The 23,865-nt window shown below is 40.8% G+C and overlaps 1 protein-coding gene and 1 pseudogene across 1 annotated transcript in view; both read right to left on the bottom strand.

The window, feature by feature from the left end:
• The window catches only part of SASH1 (SAM and SH3 domain containing 1), a 168,262-nt gene that overhangs the window by 50,089 nt on the left and 94,308 nt on the right, over window positions 1-23,865 (bottom strand). Inside the window, 4 exon segments of the mRNA XM_032485114.1 lie at window positions 8,956-9,057; window positions 15,366-15,478; window positions 17,660-17,746; window positions 19,945-19,985. Coding sequence (XP_032341005.1) covers window positions 8,956-9,057; window positions 15,366-15,478; window positions 17,660-17,746; window positions 19,945-19,985 — 343 coding nt within the window.
• LOC116665435 lies at window positions 12,849-14,801 on the bottom strand (annotated as a pseudogene).

Genomic DNA, 23,865 nt, shown 5'->3' with positions numbered 1-23,865 from the left:
TTACGTATTAGGTTGGACAAATGAAACTGCCATTTTTATAGGTCAAAAGCTAGTATCTCTAGTTTCACGTGGCTCAACCTAACAAAAGAAACAACAGACCAGAATGTGCCCCCAAACTCTCTTGCATTTTTAAAATGTTAACAATAGGTTACATAATCCTCAGATGATGTTGCATCTGGATGTTGTCTTTGTTTCTGTTCATGTGGCCCTTGATACACTGAGGAGGGTCCGCAGGCAGCACCCAACTTCCTGTAACTGTACAAACCCGTGAAGATAAAGACGTACCTAGTGAGTTTGCCAGATGCAGAGAGTCAAATTTCTGAGCCTGCTGTAAGAGTGCCGCCCAGCATAACAGGGATGGAAGCCCTTGCCCATGTGCTCAATGAAACCACCTCACTTGGCACTATATGGCCCTAGATAATTTCAGTACAATTAACAGGTTTTTTTTTTCCCAAACAGTTATCCTAAGGCCACATGTTACTGAAATTATACGAGACCCGCTCCTAAGCCCATGACACTTATACCTTCTGAAACAGAAAATAAACTGATTATGTGTTTGGTAAAAGCATAACCAAGTTAACACACATGATTTACAGGAAGCTTGTTCTGTCTACTCCTGCCTTATCCCGAAGCATAAACATGGCCACCATGTATGGCATGAACAAAAATAAAACTTCTGCGGGAACTCAAGCACTATAAGAATGACAGTTAATGGAAAGGTGGAAGATCTTCACATAAAGTAATAGAGGCTGGCATTCACTGGGTGCCCCTTAATCCTTGCAACACCCATGTTGGGTAGATACACTCGGCCCTGTTTGCCAGATGAGGAAAGAGGGGCACAAAGAGAGGAAACAAGTTGCCCTCAGATGCAGAGCTAATTGGTGGGAGAGCTGGGATCTGAACCCAAAGACTGACTCACGTCTGTGAGCTTAACCAGCCCCCTCGCCTGCCCACGCTGGGCAAACGCCTGGCTTTCCCGAGGCCAGAGTGTTCTTCCTGTCTAACTTTGTTTAAAAGATGATGATCTTACAGGACTCACAACAAACACACGCCTCAAACGTTGGCCCTTCTCCCAGAGTGAAGGCTGGGGGTGGAGGGTGATGTGGAATAAATGACACGAAGCCATCTAAGCAGTGGTCCTTGGTCAGCTCACATCCAGTGAGAACAAAACTCATCTTTCTCACAAGACTTCATTACACATGTTGCTCCAATGGTTCTGTCTCTTAGTCTCACCATCAGCAACAAGTGGAAACAATCCTTATTTCTGCTTTTCTGAAGAGAATTTTAATAGGTTCCTATTATACTCTCATTTTAGTTTCAAAATCACTTCTGTTAAAATTAAGAGTAATATTTCTTCCTCTTCCCACCCAGACAAATAAAAAAGAAATTTCTAAGAAAGTATCCATAAAAGCCTGAATAATCATCTCAAGGCTCCAAGTATGCATTAAAAGACCAGAATCAATAAAAGCTATTTTTTAACATAGTTCCATTTAGAAAGATTGAGAAAAGCGTTGATAATTCTCATACAATGTAACTAACACAGCATGACATAAACATGCCTGTCCCAAGTGTACAGGGTACAAAAGCCCTCCGGCAAATTAATACCAGGCCATATTTCTCCTCCTTCTCCCAGTCATACTACAAGCCAAATGAGTAAAGCTCTTCTTCTGTTCAGGAAATAAAGAGGCAAAGCACACAACCAACTGTCCTATATTTAAGCCCCGCTGGTCTAAGCATTAAAGCTACAACAAGCAGAACCATTTTCTAGCCACCAATCAAAACTCATCTTGGCAATTAGAATCCTTTTAAGCTGAAATCCATATATTAAGAGTTACAAAAACAAACAAACAAACAAACAAAAAACTCTAGGAAAAGCGATTCAAAGAAAAAATATAAACACCATTAAAAGCAACCAATAACTTACATTCAGAAATGTAAGTTATTTTTATGGTTGGAATCTAGTCTCTCTTAAATTTCCTTAGAAAACCAGCATATAAGAGCAGAAAGTCAGTAGAAAGAAGGTCAACTGTTTCCGTAAAGATACCTTTCCTGGACCTATAATGTCAACTCTAATACTGAGGTCTATGAATTTTCACATAGTTTATGTATCCAATAACTATTCACTCACAGTCAGCAAAAATATGAAAATCATATTTTTTAAACTGCTAGTACTATCTTATCTATAAGTGGAAGGCAATTCTATAAATTCATCATGTCATTAAAGAAAAGTCTTCTTTGGGAATCAGATTTCCCCAAACAAGAAAGCTAATAATATTGATTTCTATTTTCCTTTAAAACCTTTGCAATATAAAAATAAAACTTCTGATAAATTTTAACTTACAGACATCGTCTAGAAGCCCACCCTAGTAAAAGAAACATAGTCAAAACAAACACAATAAGAGTAGCAATGCTTGAAAAAAATCTGGTTCAACTCAGAATACCAGACTCTGAAAAGCATGGATTTACAGACACTCCTTGGCCAAGCAGAAGCACCACTCTGCTCCTCAAGGCGCACCACCCCCGGAGCATAAGCTCTGTTTTCTAACCACATTCTGTATTAAGTAATTAAATCATTCACCTTCTCTCTAGCGATACTAGAAAGTAAGCCATTCATCACAAGAACCAGTAAAAAAGGAACTTTGAGAATGCTCTCTCCTGGCTTTAGGCACATTATCTTTTAGAAAGTTCTAGACTAGACTAACATTGTAGCAGCCCCTCCTTCCAAAACAACAGCTGAATCTGCTGGCTGGAAGGCAATGGCTGTAATTGAGGCAGGTGAAACGACTCTGAAAAGCCTCAGTAAAAGCCATCTGCTGGTGAGGGCCAAGCTGATGGTTTACAATTTTAGAAAGCCCCAAAAAGATTTAGCAGTTCTGCGTTGTGCCAATAGTATGGAGATATTTTAACTGTGACCTTGAAAGTCCTCAATCAAGGAAGCACTTAAAATAGTAGTTTGTAAAAAGTGGAAGAAATTACCACTTGACGTTCCGTCTCTGTTACGCCAGATTTGGACACAGTTCAACCACATGGCTCCCCAGGTTAGTGGCAAAGATATATTCAGAAATGGAATGAAAGCCTATGAAGAGCTGCACATATGGATGTAAGGTGTTATTATAACACCACGGGGATAACATAGCACACTTCGCACAAAAATTTCCCAACTCCACATATCCCCACGTGTAAAAGTGATCAATCAGAAAATGATGACTTGCTTCACAAAATAACTCACTTCACAAAACATTTCAACATAGTTGCTTCATCCTTGTAAGGAGCTCCAGATACAGAAACACAATTCCAACTTTTTCTGGAACACAGTTTGTATGAAGTGAAGCAACTAAAAGCAATCAAAATAAGATGTTTGCAATGGACTCTAAATGCTCTGGCGCTTTACTGTCCTTATTGCTGCTTTAATCTTTCTTTACACATTACATATTTTTAAAAATTATCTAAATAGCATCATTATCATAATTTACAATTGGACGTTTTTCATCAAGAAATTTCGCTGAAAGCATTTCAGGTACAGATCACCAACTCGCTACCTACTGATTTTGTGAAAACAAAAACTATGATTTACTAAAATGGATGCTTTGAGTAAAAACCTTTAAACCCCAGTTGAGAGCACAATTTCTTTAAATACCTTTCTTAATCAGAAAGTAAAATGAACACCAACACACAAAGTTAGAAAAGTCAAAATGAGAACTCTGACAACCTTCCCCCTGCAGGAGGCAAACGAAAACAAAAGTTACCAAAATAGAATTTAAAATATTAGAAGTAAATGTTCAGATGTTTAACAAAGGAATCCAGTTAGATACCCAACCAGAAACTCTTCTTAAAAACTCTAATACTCACAACAGAAGTTTGTTATTAATGAAAACCAGCAGAGAACAGATTCCCTTCTGGCAAAGAGAAAGCTATTTTTCACTTCCCCTGGTAACTATCTTTAGTACTTTACACTCTTGGAAATTGAGAATGTGAATATGGATTTTTTTTGTGAGGCAACATGCAATTATCTAATGCCAGCTCTCGGGTAGGGAAGGCTATGAATCGATGCAAATGAAATCCTAAAGCACGACAGCCATCAATAAGGGCATTGAGGTCTAGTGACAAAGGCCTTATGATCTCTGACACTTTCATGGCCTGGGCATTCCCAACTGTGGCCAGTGGGCTATTTACATCTCGGTATAGAAAAGAATCGATAGAAAGCTGAAAAGCCCTGGCCCCCTGCACAAAAGATAATCAAAGCAGCGAACCCAAGATGACTGGAGTAGGACACAGTGGGGATTATCTGAAATTAATCACTCTGCTGTCAGGCAAATGTAGCATCAGTGAGAAGGAACATTTGAGATGGATTTTCTTGCTGAGTCTCCACGAAAACACAGGACAGACTAAAGTCAGGATAAGAGGGGCGAGTGTCACACACATCAGGACGACAATCAAGTACAAGCCAACCTTGGCGCCCATGGCGGTCGGCTGCAGCAATCCACAGTGACTGCAAGCGGGCTGTCTGCACAGAGTCAGCTAGCAAATTACACAGGTAAACATCACTTCTTCAGAAAACTCTCTCCACTGCTGAACAGACTGTCTTCACCTGTATCTTCCAGAAAAAGGAAAGGTCATTCTAGAGCTTCTGGGAAATGGCACTGGAAGTCCAGGGAGCATCTGGTATCCCTGGCCCTTCATCCAGCTAGGAAAGGCCAGGCTTATTTTTGAGCCATCAATGAAGAAACAGTTTGCTAAGAAGCTAATAATCTAAGTGTGCATGTGACCTCTTGAGGCTGTGAGAGCACGTGTGAGGGTGATTGTAACATCTGCACTGCAGGGTCAACTCCATTGGGGCAGGTCTCTTTCTCCTTTCGCCTCTGTAACTTGAATATCCAGCACTAACCTGGCACATCGCAAGCACTTCGCAGAAGCTCTAGAGACAAAGGAATGTTCAAGAGAATGAATGTACAACTTTAAAGTACTCATTTCATTCTGACAATTTATATTAAGGTGATGGTTCTGATTTTTACCTTCCAAAAGGGATTCAACAAACCAACATTTAACATTTGCTCAGCAGCTCGTTCAAAATGCCTAGAGGACTCAATTTATAGTAACTTTTTCCTACATGAGACAAGCCTCTCTCCCATCTAAATATTTGAGGTTTTACTGCAGGCCTGTTTTCTGAATGGATAAAGTCGTCTCACCTCTCTCTTGACTCAGATGCCATTAATCAGGACAGTATACAGTGAAGCTGACACTAAAGGACCCACTACGGACAACTGGGTCTTTGTGCTCTCTCTGAAGTTCGGTGTGAATCACATCAGCCATGAGTTACTGTATTTATTCTTCATGATTCTTTGGGTTCATGATTTATATTTATATTATGTTAGTCTTTAGGATGAGGGGATAAGAGACCCAAAAAGGCACATTGAAAACCATGGACACTGTTCCTTTGGTTACCTCATAGTCCCAGGATACACTGCTGGCTAGCAGATGACACATTTATTATAAATGGTAATGTCTCAGTCTCTTTCACACAAAAGCAAACCAGGCAGAACTTCCAAATTAATAATCCTTTGGTTTTTTGCTTTTATTTCTGTTTATTTTAGTTGCAAGGAAAACCTGGCACTTGATTTGGGAAATCAGGTACAAGAAGGCAGTGAGTGAAAGGGTTAATATACTTCCGATATGCTGTCATTTCTTACTTAGATGCAAAGAAAGTGTAAAGACTGAGTCTATAGTTGCAAGACATGAAATATGCTCCTAAAGCAGCCAGGAAGGATGACCATTCAAATAAAAAACTTCGTTCATTAACTATTTCTATATGAGGCTATATGAGCTGGACATTGAGTTAGGCACTCACTGGAGACACGAAGATAACACAGCATGCCTTTCTTGCTCTATGAGCTCATAATTTCCATGGAGGCTGAGATATATATATATATATAATTAATTCTGATACTCTAGGGTAACTGTTAAGGTTTCATGTATAAAGCTAGCTTAACAAAGTACAGAATAGGAAGCAATAAAATATACTTGAGGAGGCTAAAGTTTCAGAGGAGGTGGAAGTTGGACTTCACCTTGAAGGATGCACAGAGTTTTACCTGGAAAAATCTGGAGGAGATATTTAAGTAGATGAAATGTACGAATTAGGGGGGAGGGTATAGCCCAGTGGTAAAGTGGGTGCTTAGCATGCACAAGGTTCTGGGTTCAATCCCCAGTAACTCCGTTAAAAAAAAACAAACAAAAAACTTAAAAAAAAAGAAAAAGAAAAAGAAAAAGAAATGTACAAATTAAAGCAGAGAATGTGAAAATACAAGTCATGATCAGTAATGTGTGCAGGATCCAATGTGGATTGAGTGGAGGCTATTGGGGTAGGGGTAACAAATGGGAGTAGAGAAATTGATTAAAGCCAGATCACATGGGGTTTTAAGCTGTGCCCAAAAGTTTGGAATTTATTGTACAAACTGGAAAACCATCTGACTTTTTCTGAAACACAGGAATGTTTTGGAAAGATGACTGGCTGTATGGCACACTGACAAGAGGAAACAAGAGGAAGAAGACATGGAGGTAGAGTTGCCTCCAGACTTTAAGGAAGAGATGACCTAACAAACAAAACAAGTGCATAATAGATGAAAAAGGATGACTCCCGCCATTCCTGCTTCTCACAGTCTGATGATGACATCATGATACATCTATTTAAAACTCTGGAATTCTAATTCCTATAATCTCGGTGGAACTCCTGCGAAGCACTGTTTTGGTCAACTTAAAGTAGCGTGAATAATTCAAGGCATCAAAATAGGGGAAAAAAGAAGTAAAACTGCCTCTGTTTACAGGTGACATGATCCTATAGGTAGAAAATCCTTAAGATTCCATATACACACACACACACACAAAAGAGATAATAAGCAAATTCAGCAAAGCTGCAGGATAAAATCAATTCCATTTTTACACACTGGCAATGAACAATGTGAAAAGCAAATTAAGAAAATAATTTCATTTATAATAGCATCAAAAATAATAAAATATTTAAAAATAAACTTAACCAAAGAGGCAAGACTTGTATACTGAAACCTAAAAACACTGCTGAAATTCAAAAAGACATAAATAAATGGAAGGATAGCCTGTGTTCATAGACTGGGATATTTCATATTGTTAAGCTGACAACACTACCCAAATCGATCTACAGATCCAATGCAATCCATATTAAAATGTCACGGCATTTTTCTTTGGGGAAATAGAAAAACCTATCATAAAGTTCATATGTAATCTGAAGGGATCTTCACAGCAATCTGAAAAAGACGAACCAAGCTGGAGGGCTCATACCTCCCAATGTCAAAACTCACTACAAAGCTACATTAACTAAAACAGTACAATACCCGCAAAGGACAAACATGTAAATCAATGGAATAAGTATAAGGGAGCCTAAAAATAAACCCTCATGTATGTGGTCAATTAATTTTTGAAAAGGGTGCCAAGATCATTCAATGGGGAAAGGACAGTCTTTACAACAAATGTTTCTGGGAAAATAAACTGTATACCTAAAAAAGAATGAGATTGGATCCACAGGGTAAATCATATACAAGCATTAACTTAAAATGGGTTATAGACCTAAACTTAAGAGCTAAAAACATAAAACTCTTAAAAGAAAACATAGGAGAAAACCTTCATGACAGTAGATTTGGCAATGACACAGCACCAAAAGCATGGGCAACAAAGGTAAATGTAAAGTGAACTTCAAAATTACAACTTTAATGCCTCAAAGGACACTATCAAGAGAGTGAAAAGGCAACTCACAGAATGGGAGGAAATATTTACAAATCATGTACCTGATAAGGGATTAGTATGCAGAATACATAAAGAACTCCTACAACTCAACAACCAACAACAAAACAAATAGCCCAATTCAAGAAAGGGCAAGTAACTTGAACAAAAACCTCTCTAAAGAATATATAAAAAATGGTCAAACACGTAGAAAGATGCTCTACATCAGTAGTCATTAGAGCAAAGCAAATCAAAATCCCAGGATGTCATTTTACAGCCATTAGGATGGCTATTATCCAAAAAAGTGGGAAAACTACAAGTCTTGGTGCAGATAGAAAAACTGAAACTTTCACACAACTGTCAGGAATGTAAAATGCTGCAGCCACCATGGAAAACAGTACAGCAACTCCTCAAAAAATTCAACGTAGAATTATACATGATCCAGAAATTCTACTCCTAGACATATCCCCAAAAGAATTGACAGCAGGGACTCAAACAGATACTTGTACAACCATGTTCATAATAGCATTATTCACAACAGCCAAAAGGCAGAAATACTCAAGTGTCTATCAACAGATGAATGGTTAAACAAAACGTGGTATACACACACACAGTAGAATATTGTTCATCCACAAAAAGGAATGAAGTTCTAATATATGCCATAATGTGGATGAGTGTTGAAAACATGGTGCTAAGTGAAATAAACCAGACACCTAAAGACAAATATTGTATGATTTCACTTATATAAAGTACATTAGACTAATCAAATTCATAGAGACAGGAAGTAGAATGGGGGGCGCCAGGAGTTGGGAAGGGGGAGGTAGCGAATGGAGAGTTCTTGTTTAAAGGTTACGGAATGTCTGTTCTGGATGAGGAGAAAGTTTGGGGAGTGGGTCGTGCACATGGTTGCACATCAGTGTGTATGTACCCAAAGCCACCGAACTGAATACTGGAGAATGTTTATAATGGTAAATTCTGAGTTGTGTACACTTTACTACAATTAAAAAATAAATAAATCCAGCCTAAATTGCACTATTCTGACTGTCGACAAGTACATCAGGGAACGAAAACAGTAACATGTCAGAAGAGACACCGCTTTTCAGATCCAGGCAGGAGTTGGTAATTGCAAAAAGTCCAAAGGCTGAAACTGTATAGGTGGTCCCTTTTTAGTAGAAGTGGTTAAGATGTTCCAAAACACAGCAAACTTACATTGCAGTTTGAGGAGCCATCGAACGTTGGGTAAGAACCATCCGGCCAGTCTGCAGGGTCCAAGGCAGCCGACTGCCGGTGCTGGGCCTCATACTCCTTGAGCTGCAACAAGAGAAAGTTAAAGACTGAAATGGAAATAATGGCCAAGGCTGTCTACCAAGCAGTAGAGAGAACACTTTGGGCATCTTCTTCATGCCACTGTTGGTGACTAAGTGCCAGCCAAAAACAAGGGTCCCAAAACCGACAGGAGATACATGCCCTGACCTACAGGTTTTCATCTAAATCAAACCAATGGACACAATGGACTGTTTGTACTCTGTGTTCCAAAAAGAACCTTGATTTTCCCTCTCCGACATCCTCCAACATCAAAACTCATCTTTCTCAGTCCAATTATAAGTTTGAAGCCCGAAATTGCCTGTAGTTTGGCCTCTCATTGTGGAAAACACAGTATGTAGTCTAGGAACACTTAAGTGAAACAGAGGTGGAAGCCTGAAACTGATTTTTAAATATCACTTGCTTTTCTTGTTCTGGACTGCCTCAAGTCACCAGCTCAATGTTAACACCCAACAAATGTTATGGGATTTATTGGGGATCCTATGAATGAGAGGAAAATACCAAGTCATCTGGAATACGTTCAGAGACATTTAAAGTCTGGGCTTAGGTTTCCACTTTTCGAAAAACACAGAAAGATAAATGAAATACTACAGAAAATTAACAAACTTAACCTAGCAGAGTTAGATGGAGGATCTTTCAGAATGGCAAATGTGAGAAGTTCCAGGTGTGCTTTTATAAAACATGTAGAAATTTAACTCTCTACATAATATAATTACATCGTCACTGCATTAAAATTCTGTTATAGGGCAGTTTTTAGGCATGAATTTAAGACACTGATCAAATCATGTTCCATGAATCAAGATACCAAAAAAAAAAAAAAAGAAAGAAAGAAAAAAAAAAGAAACCAGAAACAATCTGATCTGACAGCCCGGGAGATGGTGCCAGGCCAGGACCGTCCTTAACCACTGGGGCTATGTAGATGTGAAATGCCAGCCTTCTAGGAAAAAGCAACTTTCCAAAGCATTATTTCCACTATGAATTTTTTTTCTGTGGACTCTTGTGCAGGAAATGGACCAGGGGAAGGCACACAGTACTGAACACATAAGGGCTCTCAAAAATCAGCTGGGAGCCTTTGCAAATTACTTAGCCTCTGTGTGCTTCAGTTCTTTCACCTGGAAACTGGGATGACAATAAACTACGTCACAGGACTGTTACCATAAGGAAGTAAGATAACGCAGCAAAGCTCCTAGCACACTGTACCCACGCAATAGACTTATTATGATAGTTTTATTATTGTCACTCTTGGGGTTTCAGATAAAATAGAGCTCAAAGTTCACATCAACTCCAGGTAATAGAACTTCTGCTATACGGGCACTTAATGTTACTTTTTAGTATATTACGGGGATTAATATTGTTCTAATCTCTATAATACACTTAAGTGACATATTAGAATGTGCTTTCTTTCCAGATTTATTGGTTTCTGAAGTGCAATATTCTTCCTGTATGACCAAACTAGCTGCCAGCTGAAAAATGGGGTTATCATTTGTTTTCTTAAGGTCTCTGCTCTCCTTTTACGTTCAACCTTTGCCCCAACATCTAGGAGCCACTAAATAGAAGTTTCATCTTTATGAAAACAAAACAAATTCCTAACTAGGCAGTCATAAACAGATTCAATATTTTTCTTTTGCTATCTGTCCATTTCCATCATTTACCTTGGGGCCTAAGAGTACATATGTTGCTTCTGACACAGATTCAAATTTATGCTCTATTCAAATTCACCTTGCTTTTAAATTTCCTAATTTCAAAAACGCTAGGTTTCAAAGTTACAAAACAGGCTCTCTAATCATTTTTGGTTATCATTTATATAATTAATTTTTATCTTCTATTCTACTGAAATTGATGATTTTCATTTGAGAAACTTGTCTATTTTAAAGCAAATTTATAATTTTAGTTTAATTCTGGAAATTTTAAAATAACATTTTACAGTTTTGTGTGAGTGTGTGTGTGTGTGTGTGTGTGTGTGTGTCTGGCCGTCTGTCTGTCTGTCTCAGGATGAGACACCGCTTTCATGCCCTATTTTCCCTGGCCTCATAGTTTTCCCATATTTGAAGTCTGTAACATAATTCTTAGAGGATGGCCATCTTTAGTAGGTTAATGCTTATTCTATCTTAAAGACCTTTATGGAGACAGATTCTAAAATGTTCCCATTTCTGAGTGCTTTTTATAAATAACATTTATGCTATATTTCATCTAAATCCCTCCAGATGCAATTTTCATTCATTTCCTCTTATTACCTCCTCAGTAGAGATTAAAACAAAACAAAACACTCTTCAGCACATCCTGAAGATGTGCTGCTTAATAACCCTTCATACACTCACAGACAGTGAATAAGTTCTTTTCTGCTTCTTTTCTGAGATAAATCCTTTCCAATTTCAACCCATGAGACCTATTTCAAAAAAAAAATCCCTCAATCACTTAGTTGCTCTCTCCTATGGACTCTCTCCATGAGCCTTTCTAGTTGTCAAATTTCTATGATTGATGTACAAGAGCTGCTACAAGGAAATAATCCAATAATGTACAGTGTTCTCAGTTCATAATCTTGTGCTCTGGTATACCAGATGCCGAGGCTCTCTTTACGAAACTGCTCACTGATTTCCCAGTTACTGTAGGTATCCACACACATCTACACCCTGCTCATGGCTGACAGGAGTTGTCTACCCAGAGATGCCAAGAGCACTGCTCCCTCCTCCTTACCAGCCTTCAGCCTTTTTCTCTGGCAGGGCAAATGGCCATTCAACTTCCAGAGCTCCCCACTCCCTACGGGATTGGGCTGAGGCTAGACTTCTCCTGAAATCATGTCTCTGTCCAGCTTCTTCCCCTGCCTCTCCTGCTTCCCTCCCTTACTAAGAGGTTTCTTTGGAATATTTTTCTTTAACAAATCATGTGCACAAGAACCCCCATCTCAGCCTCTGCTTCTGGGGAACCTGATGTAAGACAGCTGGCATTAAGAAAACATCACGATGCCAGAACATCAGTCAAGCTAGCGACAAACATCAAAGGTTTTTTTGCCTTTTTAAAAAAATCCTACAAGGACTTTAGTTTGGACTGTTACACAGATATGACCTTGTGGAACTCCACACATATTTATTAGATGGATAAATGGCATATTTAGTAATTAGATCAAATAACATGAGCAGTGTTTAGTATTAATAATTGCATTGCTTTTTAGGGAAATATGATTATTAAATCCTAGCCATAGATTTCTGTTTCCTATAGACAGTGCTTCCAGTTGAAATGTCAAAGGACGTATTTTTCAACAACATTGCTGAGTTCAATTATACTAAACTAAAACAACAGTGATCTCTTTTATCCAAAGCTTTAAAAGTGAGTTTATTCCTCCCAATCTCACACATACCACAAAAATTACCCAGGTAAATGAATAACCTGTAGCTTCCAAGTATCTCATGGGCTTTCTGTACCTTGTAGAACTAATCCAAGATTTGAATACCCTGAACTTACTTGCCAAGAGCTACATACATTCTTAAAATTAGCACGTGGAAACTGTGCTGTTTAGAACGTGTTAATTATCTAGATTGTCCAAAACAATATTTTTTCACTAATGTGCTGGACTCCTTAAAGCATATAGAGTAAGTATCCATCATAAAACTATTAGAAAATGTTTGAAATGCCATTAGACTTGATGGAACTATTCAGTTAATAAAATAGAAAAATCATAAGTTAAGCTGCTATCTTTTTAAATTACACACTCAAAAAAAAACGAATAGAGTTATTTTGTAAATGTCATTCTCTTCAAATCTTTTGCAGCTTACAGTGGGGTTTCATGTATTAGTTCCTTGCAGCCTTTTTCATTTTCATCTTTGTATTGATAACTGGGTTTTCAGGAATGTGAACTGTAGCTGTACACAGAGGGAAAATGTTCATCGATGATACCAAATTCATATAAACAAAGCATAGTGGACCAAATTGTGCTCATTTGAACATAGGCAAAATTGCTCCCAATATAAGGACATCTGGGGGATACACCCAGCTCCAAATGGTTCACAGGTAAACTTCTCTCCAGATGCTAGGCTGCCCTGTCAGGGTTACAGTCTAGACATTCTGTCCACGGGTCTTTAAGTCTGCCACTCAGTGGGAGAAACACATGCCAGATGTCCTGGGGGATCATTCTCATCAGGGCCATTATAGGAGGTCTAGCTCTTGATGTTGCTTTTATACAGTGATCATGTAAATTTAATCCCTGTGCCAATCATTAAGTGAAAGGAGGCAGATCCTTTATTTTTCTTGAAGTGTTTTGTTTCTGGCTAAAAAGAAGCCCATCCAGGCACTAGAAGCTGAGATGTATGTCGCCCTGCCAAGAGCTTCTTCATGTGTCAAAGGACGCCCATCTCTGAGTGCAGAATCTAACAAAGTTTGGAGAATGCCATCAATTTTTTTGTTTAATCTGTGTTTCTGGATTGCCTTATAGAAAATATTCTTGATGTCTTGATGAGCCCTGTCCAAAAATTAGGCAAAGACAGCCAACCTGGCAACAGACAGGCTGCATGGCTAAAACCTCCATCCAAATCTGCAGACAGCTGTGCCACCTTCTCATGGAGGTGACTTCTGATTTCCTTTCCATGAAAACAATGGCTAGCTGTTAAAATTATCAGCTCAGAAAGAGCTTCAAACAAATTTCTTTCTTCCCAACTTTAAAAGTTTCTTTCTCCATTATAGAAATGTGCTACCTAAAGTTGACAACGTTAAGGACACTTTTAACATTTTCTTCTGCTCCAAGAATTAGTTACATCATACTGCAACTCCCTTGCCAAACACAGGTGTTGTCAGATGACTGTGGTCACCCTTGTATTCAGATCTTTGTTTTTATGATTAAAAAACAGTGTAGCAGCATCACCCCTCAGAAGGTAATTAAACATCTTGTCTGCCATAGTAACACTAAATATGGGTCCATGTTTTTCATCTGCATTTTCTAGGAATTCAATTGGAATTTTCCCCAATGCAATGCTCAAGGAATAGCACTGGAGAGAAAACGTATGGTGGACTTTTTACTGCAGCCGATAGCTAGGCTGGGTGCCTGAAGGTGTGGTGGAGCAGGCAGAGCAGGCTGAGGGTGGAGGTGCAGGCAGAGGTGATCAGCAGCATGGATGGGAGGTTGCCACCTGTCACCTGCTCCATTGCTGCCCCAGCATGGCTCCATCCACTGGAGTGGCCACCACCACCTGGGTCCTCCAAATCGACAGAGCAAGAGAGGCTGGCAGATGGGCTTCTGGTGATGACCTTGGCCCTCAGGGCTCCCACTAGGTCTTTCTTCCCACTCCCCTCAAATGCTACCTCCCTATTGTCTCAGCAGCAAATTAAACATTTTTTTTTAAACTACTGAGGTTTAGAGTCAGGTATACTAAAGTGAGTATGCTTGGCACTGTTTCAAGGTTTCAGACCTTCAAGATTCTGCTTCATGGTAAAGTTATAACTCATTCAGTGATTCCTCAGTAACTTAAAATCCTAAACCTGTCTAATTTCTGACTTGTCCACACAGCACTCAGAGTCAAAATCCTACAATCAATTAGTCAGTTTGCTGGGTAACAAAAAAGCAGGAAATCTCTTAGTAATTGTTATCTCACTATCATAAATGCTACTCCGGTGTCTTAAAGGTTAATTAGGCTTCTTTCAGTGTCTAATTTGACTCAGAGCAAAAATAAATATGGCATAATAAACTGTCATCCATATCTATTTAGAAATGAAAGTAAACAAAAGTTTAAGGTCTACAGATAAAGCTGGACTTTTAGACTAGTCAAAGTTTAGTTTGTTGAAGGCATCTTATAGAACTTAGGCTTATAATGGTTGTAATATGTTTAATTTTTCTTTGGTTTTTATTTAGTAATTTATCAATATCTATGACATAAACGTACTCCTGTACCCTCTGATGTCCCTGTCTCAGTCTGTTGGAGCTGCTGTAACAAATCACCATAGACTGGATGGCTTACAAACAACAGAAATTTCTCGCAGTTCCAGAGGCTAGGAAATCAAAGATCAAGGTGCTGGCAGATTTAGTGCCTGGTGATGACCCACTTCCTGGTTCACAGACAGCATGTGTCCTCACACAGCAGAAGGGGTGAGGGAGCTCACTGGGGCCTCTTCTATAAGGTCACTCATCCCATTCATTCATGGTCTCATCACTTCCCCAAAGCCTCACCTCCAAATAACATCACATTGGGCATTAGGACTTAATATATGAATTGGGGGGGCGGCGCACATTCAGTCTGTAGCAACCCCTTGACATTTTTCAGTGTAAGAAGGTCCAGTACTCATAACTGTAAACCAAACATCCGCGCTCTTACCCTAGCAAGCGCCTCTTCAATGGTGATCATCTTTTCCTTGACCATCATCATCAGCTGAATCCGCTCCTCATCACTCATGGTTATCTCGCTTGCAACATAACCCACATCTTCTCCTAGAGATTGAAGAAGAAAAACAACAGGAATGAAAACAAGAAAGAGAAAACAGAATGCCAGTCCTGAAGGTTCGTCGTCTAGGACTAGAGAGGGATGTGATTCAGGGGCACCGTCCAGCACTGTTACTGATGGAGTCACAGGAGCAGGAATGGGCTACCTTTTAGGAAGCCAGTGAGCCCATCTCAATGGGACACAAGCTCCAAGAACATGTGGATGTTACCACAGAAACAAATCCTCCAACATGATCGCAGCTTTTGTGATGGAGAGCCTAGTGGAGGAGTTTTGGAAGAAGACTACCAGGGTGTTCAAAGTGGCAGGTGGGGCGGAGACCTAAATTACAGACCCAGCTAGAGGGGACGAGTATTCCAGCGCTTCTTCCGCTCAGAGCTCTCTGTGTCCTTCCATCTCAAACATGAACGAGAAGAAAATGTTTTTGCAGATGTAGGGGAAGAAATTCTCTTTCACAACAGAGAACTTGAAGGTCCCAGTGTCTACTGCGGAGCAAAACTCCCTACCTTCCTCCTAAGCTATTTGCCTGTTATTCCTCACAGGACAAATGCAAATGAAATCACAGGTGTGAAGCGTGGTACTATCGATGTATATATCTGAAAGTATCATGGTTATGAATATGTTTCCAAAGTGTGAGGGGACCTCAACTTCCAGCTCGAAACTGAAGGCAGATGGAACTGCAGAGGGAAAGAGAATCCTCCAATTAGGATCCTTGGAAAGGGTTTTCCTGAAAAGCAGACATTGCTGTTGCCTCTCATATATGGGAGCCACGTGCACGTGGTGCCTTTGGTCAGCGTGCGGGGAGGATGTGACAGTGAGGGCGGGTTGGATGCGCAGACTGGGAATAAGTCCGCCTTCTTGTCCCTCATCTTTCTTCTCTGCCCTTTCATCCCCACCTGTACCTGACTAGCACCGTCAGCAGCTTGGTGTAGAGGGACAGGCAGACGTGGGAACCCACGTCAGTCAGAATCTACCTTGGAATCCACGTTCCCCACCACTCAAACTCCCTTCACCACCTAGCTCCTCATGCGGGAGGAGTAACCGTGTGTGCTGGGTGAGGGGAGAGCCAGTTGCTTTGATGCACTTTACTATCTGTGTTGCCAATGGTGGGGGGAGTGATGGGGAGTTGAGTGATTTAAAAAGAAATCCATGTGGGCTGGTAAGCTGTTGGCTTCCTCCCTCCATTCCTCTTTCTCTTTTTCTTTCTCCTTTTCTTTCTTTCCTAATAAGACTTTGTTAGAATCCAAGGTTTACTTTGAATCATATGTGATGCTGGGTGTGTCCCCCTAAACTGGGAACGTTTAAGAATAACTCTGACAGCAGGACAACTTAAATAAGCCCACTGCTCGCTGCCAAGGAACCCAGGTGTGCTTCTGGTATGCATGCTGTCCGTGTCTGTTTTTCTCATTTCCATGTGTAGGAATCACTGGAGAAGCATTCTGATCAGGGCAGGACACTAAGATTTTGTAAAAAGAAAGTCAGTTGTGTCAACTAAAAAGGTTCATCTAATGATAACTTTATTCAGCCAGCCTGGAATCTAGAAGCAGCTTTGTTTCCACTCCTTGTCTGAATACCGTAGAAACATAAATTATGTAACTGGGCCTCAAAGGGATGACATATTTACTTACTATATAAACAACAACAAAAGACACAGCCAAGAGGAGGGCAGGACTCCCTTCACAAAGCAGCCCAGGCGAATTCCCATGATGTCAGCCCATCCGACAGAGTTTCCAGGGGCAACAGCCCCATAACTGTCCCGGCCACAGAAAAGCATCAGAAGTTCAGATTGCAAAGGCCCCAAGTGGCAGGGGGGAGGGTCCAAAACTAACAAATGCTGACTTTCTAGACCCTTTTAGGTTCGATCTTGGCCAGCAAAGGTCTCCCTGAGGTTGATGTGACTGCGAAAACTCAAGATCTGGTCTTTGCCGTCAGATCTAGGAAAAGAAAGAATTGCAAACTCTTCCAGTTTTGTTTTCTTTGATTTAAAAAAAAAAAAAAACCCACTGGGATGAAGTCTTAGAGCAACGAAAGGAATGTCAGAAAAGCCGAACATTTTATGGGCACATGCAATGAGTTAGTCTAACCTACAGTATCCATTTAGGTTAGCCGCACAGGCTTCTTAACATTTAAGAGCTAAAAGGACCTACTGTCCGCCAGCTGTGTTACAGTACCTTTTGAAGTCTGTCTCATTATTCCTTTCTGATTCTTTCGGAAGTTCTGCCAGAAATACTTATTTTTCTTCTTCCAATCTCCTTTTCCTTTAAAAAAAAAAAAAGGCACAAGCAATAAATTCATTAATAACAAAAGTAGCCTCTTCCTTACAATTCAAAGCTTGTAAGAATACTTTGATTTCACAAAAAGACAGTTTTTCTCTTTCAGTTTGTGAAAAGACTTAGAAATGCCTATAAAGTTGTTTAAAAGAAATGCAAATTTCCTAGGAGCAGGAAATGGTACAGTAGGGTTAAGATGAGAAATAAAGAAACATCGAACAAGCAGGCAAATGCATTCTTATATTCACTTTGATGTTTGTTTAACTAGTAGTTTGTTTAACTCTGCCTTGTCTTGTGGTATAGTTTTCCCCTTTGGTCTCAACCGCAATTGTTTCAACTGAACCACAAATAGGATAGTTTAAAAAGTTAACTTTGTTTTGTTGTTGTTCCTATCGTTGATCTACCCTTGATTTGTTTGCTATCCCAGGTTTAACAAAGAGAACAGAATGGTTGATACGTGCTGTGCACACTGGTCCATGGAACTGGTTGCACAGGTCTGTGGGGTTGACTCCTGAAGTTTCTCGAAGGTGTGGACTTTGCATGGGTCCAGCTGTGGCCCAGGCGGGGCACGATTCCCACCTGTCCGGCACTCAGGCTACCTGGTGACCTGACCCACCCACAGCTCACCCAGGGCACAATGACGAGAAAAGCAGGCTGCTCTCCTGCTGTGACATCGCCCGACCGGGTCCCCCCTCCTGCCTCCCATCCTTTCCAGACTGTTCTGAGTGACACTGAAATGATAACAGATCTCTTCCTATGGCTAGACATTTTAAATATCCGGTTGGCCTATGATCACCAGGAACATGTAATACATTTTTAAAAGGGGAAAGAGGGCACATAAGGAGAAGGAGAGAATAGGGTGGCCCTTTATTCTTTAAAAATAAAATGAAGCAGCAGTGCCATCTGCGTTTATCTACGAGGCACACCCAAAACTGCAGCTTCGTCTCTGCTCGGTGTCCGGTTGCTCCACGGTCACTGGAAACAGGGCCCGGCAGAGAGATGCACTGTTGGTTTCCAGTCTAGACTAGTGGTGCCAGGCAGCACGACACTAAGTAGACCAGTGGAAACCCCCACCACAGTGTTCCCAGGCTAGAAGGGGCATCTTGTGTCAAAACAGGATGCCCTGTTAGGTTCTGACAGCCTCCAGGACAGCTGGAAGGACGCTGGAGCCCGGCCAGCCTGAGGCTGCCTCTGAGCTAAAGACTCCAGCAAATATCAGCACATATCGTGACACGATAAAGCAGAAGCAGGCTCGCTGCTGCTCCAACTTTTCTCTTGGGCAATCTGGGGGTATAACGTATTTCTTGTAAGCTATACTCCCCCCTTCTCCCATTTTAATGTTTCTGAAATGGAAGTGCATCTTAAAAAATAAATGGTGAGAGCTAACATTTACCCAGGCTTGCCATATTCAGGGACTTTGTATCTAATGGCAAATCTCACTGAATACCCACGATGAACATATGATGTCTTCCTGTTCCTATTTGGTGGAGGAGAAAACAGACTTACGGAGGCAAATGACTTGCCCAAGGTCATGACTGTTAAGCTGGCAGAGTCCTGATTCAAATCCACATCAATCTGAGCACCTATGCTCCTAATCATGATGACTGCCAGGCTTTCTCGGACCCAAACAGAAAAGATGTTACAAAATCGAGTGGATTTTATAACCAAGGAAATAAAATCTATAACACCTTAATTGTGTATGATCTTTGATTCAGAAGTTCCAAATCGAAGGATTTATCCAAAGGCCATAGTCATGGATAGGCTCAAGGACTTTTTTATGGTAGCGCCATTTCTCTGTGATAGAGAAAAAAAATCACTAACAACTTAAATGTTTGGCAAAGAGGTTGGTTGACTGAATTATGGTGTGTCCAATATGACAGAATACTATGTACACTTAAGAATTTTACTGTAAAAGATAATCATGTGGGAATAAGCTCAAGACATACTCAGTTGAGAAAAACCATGAAATAATATGCAGAATATGATTCAAATCATGGGGTTTTAAAAAAAACCCACACAAATACAGAAAAAGAGAGGAAAGTTGTACATCAAAAACTTAAAAACATTTATTCCTGGGTGGAAGGCATCTTCGTGGTTTTTCTATTTTCACATATTTATGTGTTCAATAAAGTGTTAAAAGAAAAAATTAATTAAGAGTGGTTAAAACCAAGAAAAGTGGTACTGACCTACAGAGCCGTCTTCCGAGTTTGACTTATGAAGAGGATTCCTGCAAAAGAAAAAAAAAAAAAAAAAAAAGTGTGATGACCAGGGAGCCTTACATTCCTGTGAGAGCCGAAAACCCTGCTAACAAGTGGCCCAGCATTAATCAACTCAGCAGAGCCAGGGAAATTCTTATAGAAGATTTACCAACGGCTTTTTCCAGCCATCGGCTGCCTTCCTAGAAACACACTTGTGTGCCATTTGTCAACACTTATTAAAGACTCACTCCAGGGTAAGACCGGTATTAAATGAAGGGAACAGGCTTCATTAGGTGATCGCTGAAACGCCCTTTCATTTCTGTAAACTATTGGCTACACGTTGAGTTACTGCCATTGAGAAATCTCTTGTGTAAATGGGAAAGAGAAGGTAAGAATGAGAATACAGACCCAGCAGAGGGGTAAGGGGGGCGGCTGGAGGGGAAATAGGGGGGTGGGGTGGGTGGACATCAGGCAATAGGAGATCAGATGCCCCAAACAGGGAGCAGCCAGGGTGGCGCTCCTCCTGTCCCCCTGCTGCCCAGTTGGCAAGTGCACTACCTGTCTCGCTGGACCTTCCAATGTTCACAGAGGAGCCAGACGTCTGCATTTTTTTTTTAAATAAGAGCTCCACATTTCTAAGTGATGGCAAATAATTCAAGGTTCTAGAAACATGTCCAAGTTCATCAACACGTGTCTGGGCATCAGAGTTGGCCCACACCCTACCGGACCCTGGCTGTCAGTGTGTGACTGATGATGCAGACAAACCCAAATAACCTGACATGGGAACACAGCCCCAAAGCAGCTAATTAAGCATTTCTCCAGAAAAATCTATAGACAGATACCCACTTAAAGGAAGAAAGGAGGGAACCCAAAGAAAGTTAAAACTAGTTTCTCAAAAAGGGAAGAAGAGAGGTGGGGCATGGTCTTTCACGAGGTGGGTCCAGAGCCCAGGGGGCAGGTTCAGTGTCCTAGAGCTTGCTGACAAGGAGATCCAGGAAGCAGGAACGGGCATCAGAACACACGCTCAAGGGGAGGAGCGTATAGCTCAGAGGCAGAGTTCCTGCTTAGCATGCACAAGGCCCTGGATTCAATCCCCAGTGCCTCCATTAAAATAAATAAGTAAATAAATAAACCTAATTACCTCCCCCCAAAACAAACAAACAAGAACAAACCAAAAATAAATACAATATTAAAACAAATCTCCACTGTGTGTGCATTCACCCAGTTGGAGGAGGCATCTGGTCAAACACTCTTTAGTGTGAGAACAGGTGAGCGGACAGTTGCATCAATGCTGGCTGACCGCTAGCTACCATGAGCCTTGTCAACACAGTCAGACCCCAAATCTGAGAGAAGAGAACTGTTTATGACGAGCACAAAATCCTGACAGGCCTCTACTGTCAAAGAGGGGACAGAGGAAAAGCAAAGAACAGGGGAAAGGCCTGGGCTGCTGAGGACAAGAGCTAGACCTGGAGCCTGGTGTTTCCCCTCACCACGCAGGATGCTGTGAACATGGCAGGCTGTGCCAGGATTTAACTTCTAGGATGCGCTCTCCTGCCTCCTAGCCACACAGAAAATGAAAACACCTAAACACATACTTACTAAAAGGCTTCTATGAAATAGCCATTGCAGAGTTTAATTCGTTCAGCAAAAATGTGCCGAATGTTTTTCGTAAGTAAGGTACGTGGAGGACCATGACGAAATGGGGCTCACAATTGAGAGAGGGTGACAAACGTGAATAAAGGACATGCCAAGAAAGGAAAGCAACAGCAGAAGGAGAAGGGGGAGAGGGGGAGGGAAGAGGTTCAGGAAGAAGGAGGAGGATGAAGAGAAGGAGCAGCAACACAGGCAAGGAAGGCACTGGGCCACGGCAACAGGAGGGAGGCCGCGGCAGCGGAGCGCAGAGAGCTGGCTGGCCGGCTGGGGATTAAGGCAGGAAGTCTTTCCAAAATAATATTTACACGAAGTTTTGGATTCTTAAATTTTACTCTGCCCTAGTTGTGGCTCAGTCCTAGTAATACGTATCAGCCTACCGCACCTCTGCTGGCCGCGATCTACCAGCCCCGGCAGCACGTTTCCCGTAGGTGACCTCGTACAGCAGGGCACGCGGCACCTCTATTTTTATACTCACTCAAAGGACTAGGAAAGTCTTGACCTAATTGCTCAGAATCAAATACATCAAATATCCCTAGCTCTTGACAAACTACCGAACTATGTCATAAACTGAAAATATGTATGCGTCTTCTACTTTTTCTAAACGAAATATTTTCATGGGAAAATGGTCTAAAGAAATACTACTTTTCTTCGGTCCTTTGCTGATTTAGAATAATACACCTTATCGAGTTGTAAGGAGTTTTACCCATCATTTAATCCAATCCCAATTTTACAGGAAACCAGAGCCTCTGGAAATTACAGAAGTGGCACAAGGTTCCAGGGCTGGTTAGATGCCAGCAAGGACCTATACTGAGGTATCACTAGCCCAGCTGCCTTCCAAAATACCCCTGACTCCCCCTATCTGCATAAAGTGTATCTAAGGTTGTCTCAGTATGACTCTTGCAAAATTCAAAGGCTCACTTCTATTTTTTCAACCCATTTTTTACTTGTTCTGCCAAATGGGAATATCCAACACAGTAAAAACACTGCAAAACCCACACTACAGAAGTTATGTTCTCACCATCACATGGTTATCACAAATATAACTGTATTTTCCTCTATAAAATGCTGGCTTACACTTTCTCATTTTTCTTATCTACTTTCTTCAAATTATCACACATTTTGAATATGTATGCTGTATTTGTTGCATAAGAGGCGCTTCTTAGTCATCACTTGCATTTCCCCCGAAGGCCAGCAGGTGGCACTGTAGCTTCTTTATTCATCAGGCTGCGGCTAGTGAGGATTTTCTTTTCAAAATTTCACAAGTTCACACAATCTAGATACCAGCCAAAGACAGCAAGCCAATGTTTCGTAAGCATGAGGCTCCCCAACTCATCAATTTACAAAGTGGAGAAATGGCGCTGCATGAAGTTTAATTTGGATGCAGTGAATTGTCCCTGCAAACAGTGATGCAAAATGCCATTTCCTTTCTCCTTGAGACTGATTATAAAATTCATCCAACAGGAGCAAAAATCAATGATGTAACCAAAGTCCAAATTCAGGTGGCAGCAGGTGGAAGGGGTCATTTAGTGATCTCCTGGTGGAAGAAATTAACGCTCAGAAGTCAGATCCAAAGAGGCCTCCGCGTAACACATCCTCCCAGCCAGACACCACAGGCCTGAAAAGGGCCCATTTCCATCCATCACTTTCATTGTCAACAGGGTTTGGGGACTTCTGCACAGCTTTCGACAGCTAGGCAGCAATAGTTAATATTCCGTTGCACTTTGAAAATCTAAGTATTTAATGATCATCAAGTTTTGTATTTAAGGTCTCTGAACTCAATCTCAGTAAGTACCTTTTCATCGATAACTACTACCATTTGACCCCAAAACTGCTTAAGTGTAAACATTTTTCCTCAAGATCCCTAAAACTACTCTAACCCTCTCTGAAGGCCAAATTCACTTAAGAAAATTCATTACAGAATGTAAGAATTAGATCAAAAAACCAATTGAAGGGACCGCATCCTCAGAATGTAACCAATTCCTTTCATCCTACACCCCAGAAAATTCTTTGTTAAATTGCTTCCTTCCTTCGTTTTCACTCATTCATTTATTCACTCTGTCTTTCACTCAATAAATATTTATTCGGCTCTCATTATGAGTCTGACATCCTCTGAGGCACGGAGATCACAGCAGTAAACAAAAAACGGGAAGATCCCTATTCTCTTGGACTAGGGTGGGGGTGCAAACAAAAAATGGGGAGAATTCTAGAAGCGATGGACAAAGACAGTCTCTCTGACGAGGTGACAGGTGAGCAGAC

This window comes from Camelus ferus, chromosome 8, assembly GCF_009834535.1.
Source record: "Camelus ferus isolate YT-003-E chromosome 8, BCGSAC_Cfer_1.0, whole genome shotgun sequence".
In the NCBI taxonomy this organism is placed as follows: domain Eukaryota; kingdom Metazoa; phylum Chordata; class Mammalia; order Artiodactyla; family Camelidae; genus Camelus; species Camelus ferus.
The sequence above is the reverse complement of the archived record's forward strand: the minus strand, read 5'-3'. Positions and strand labels throughout refer to the sequence as shown.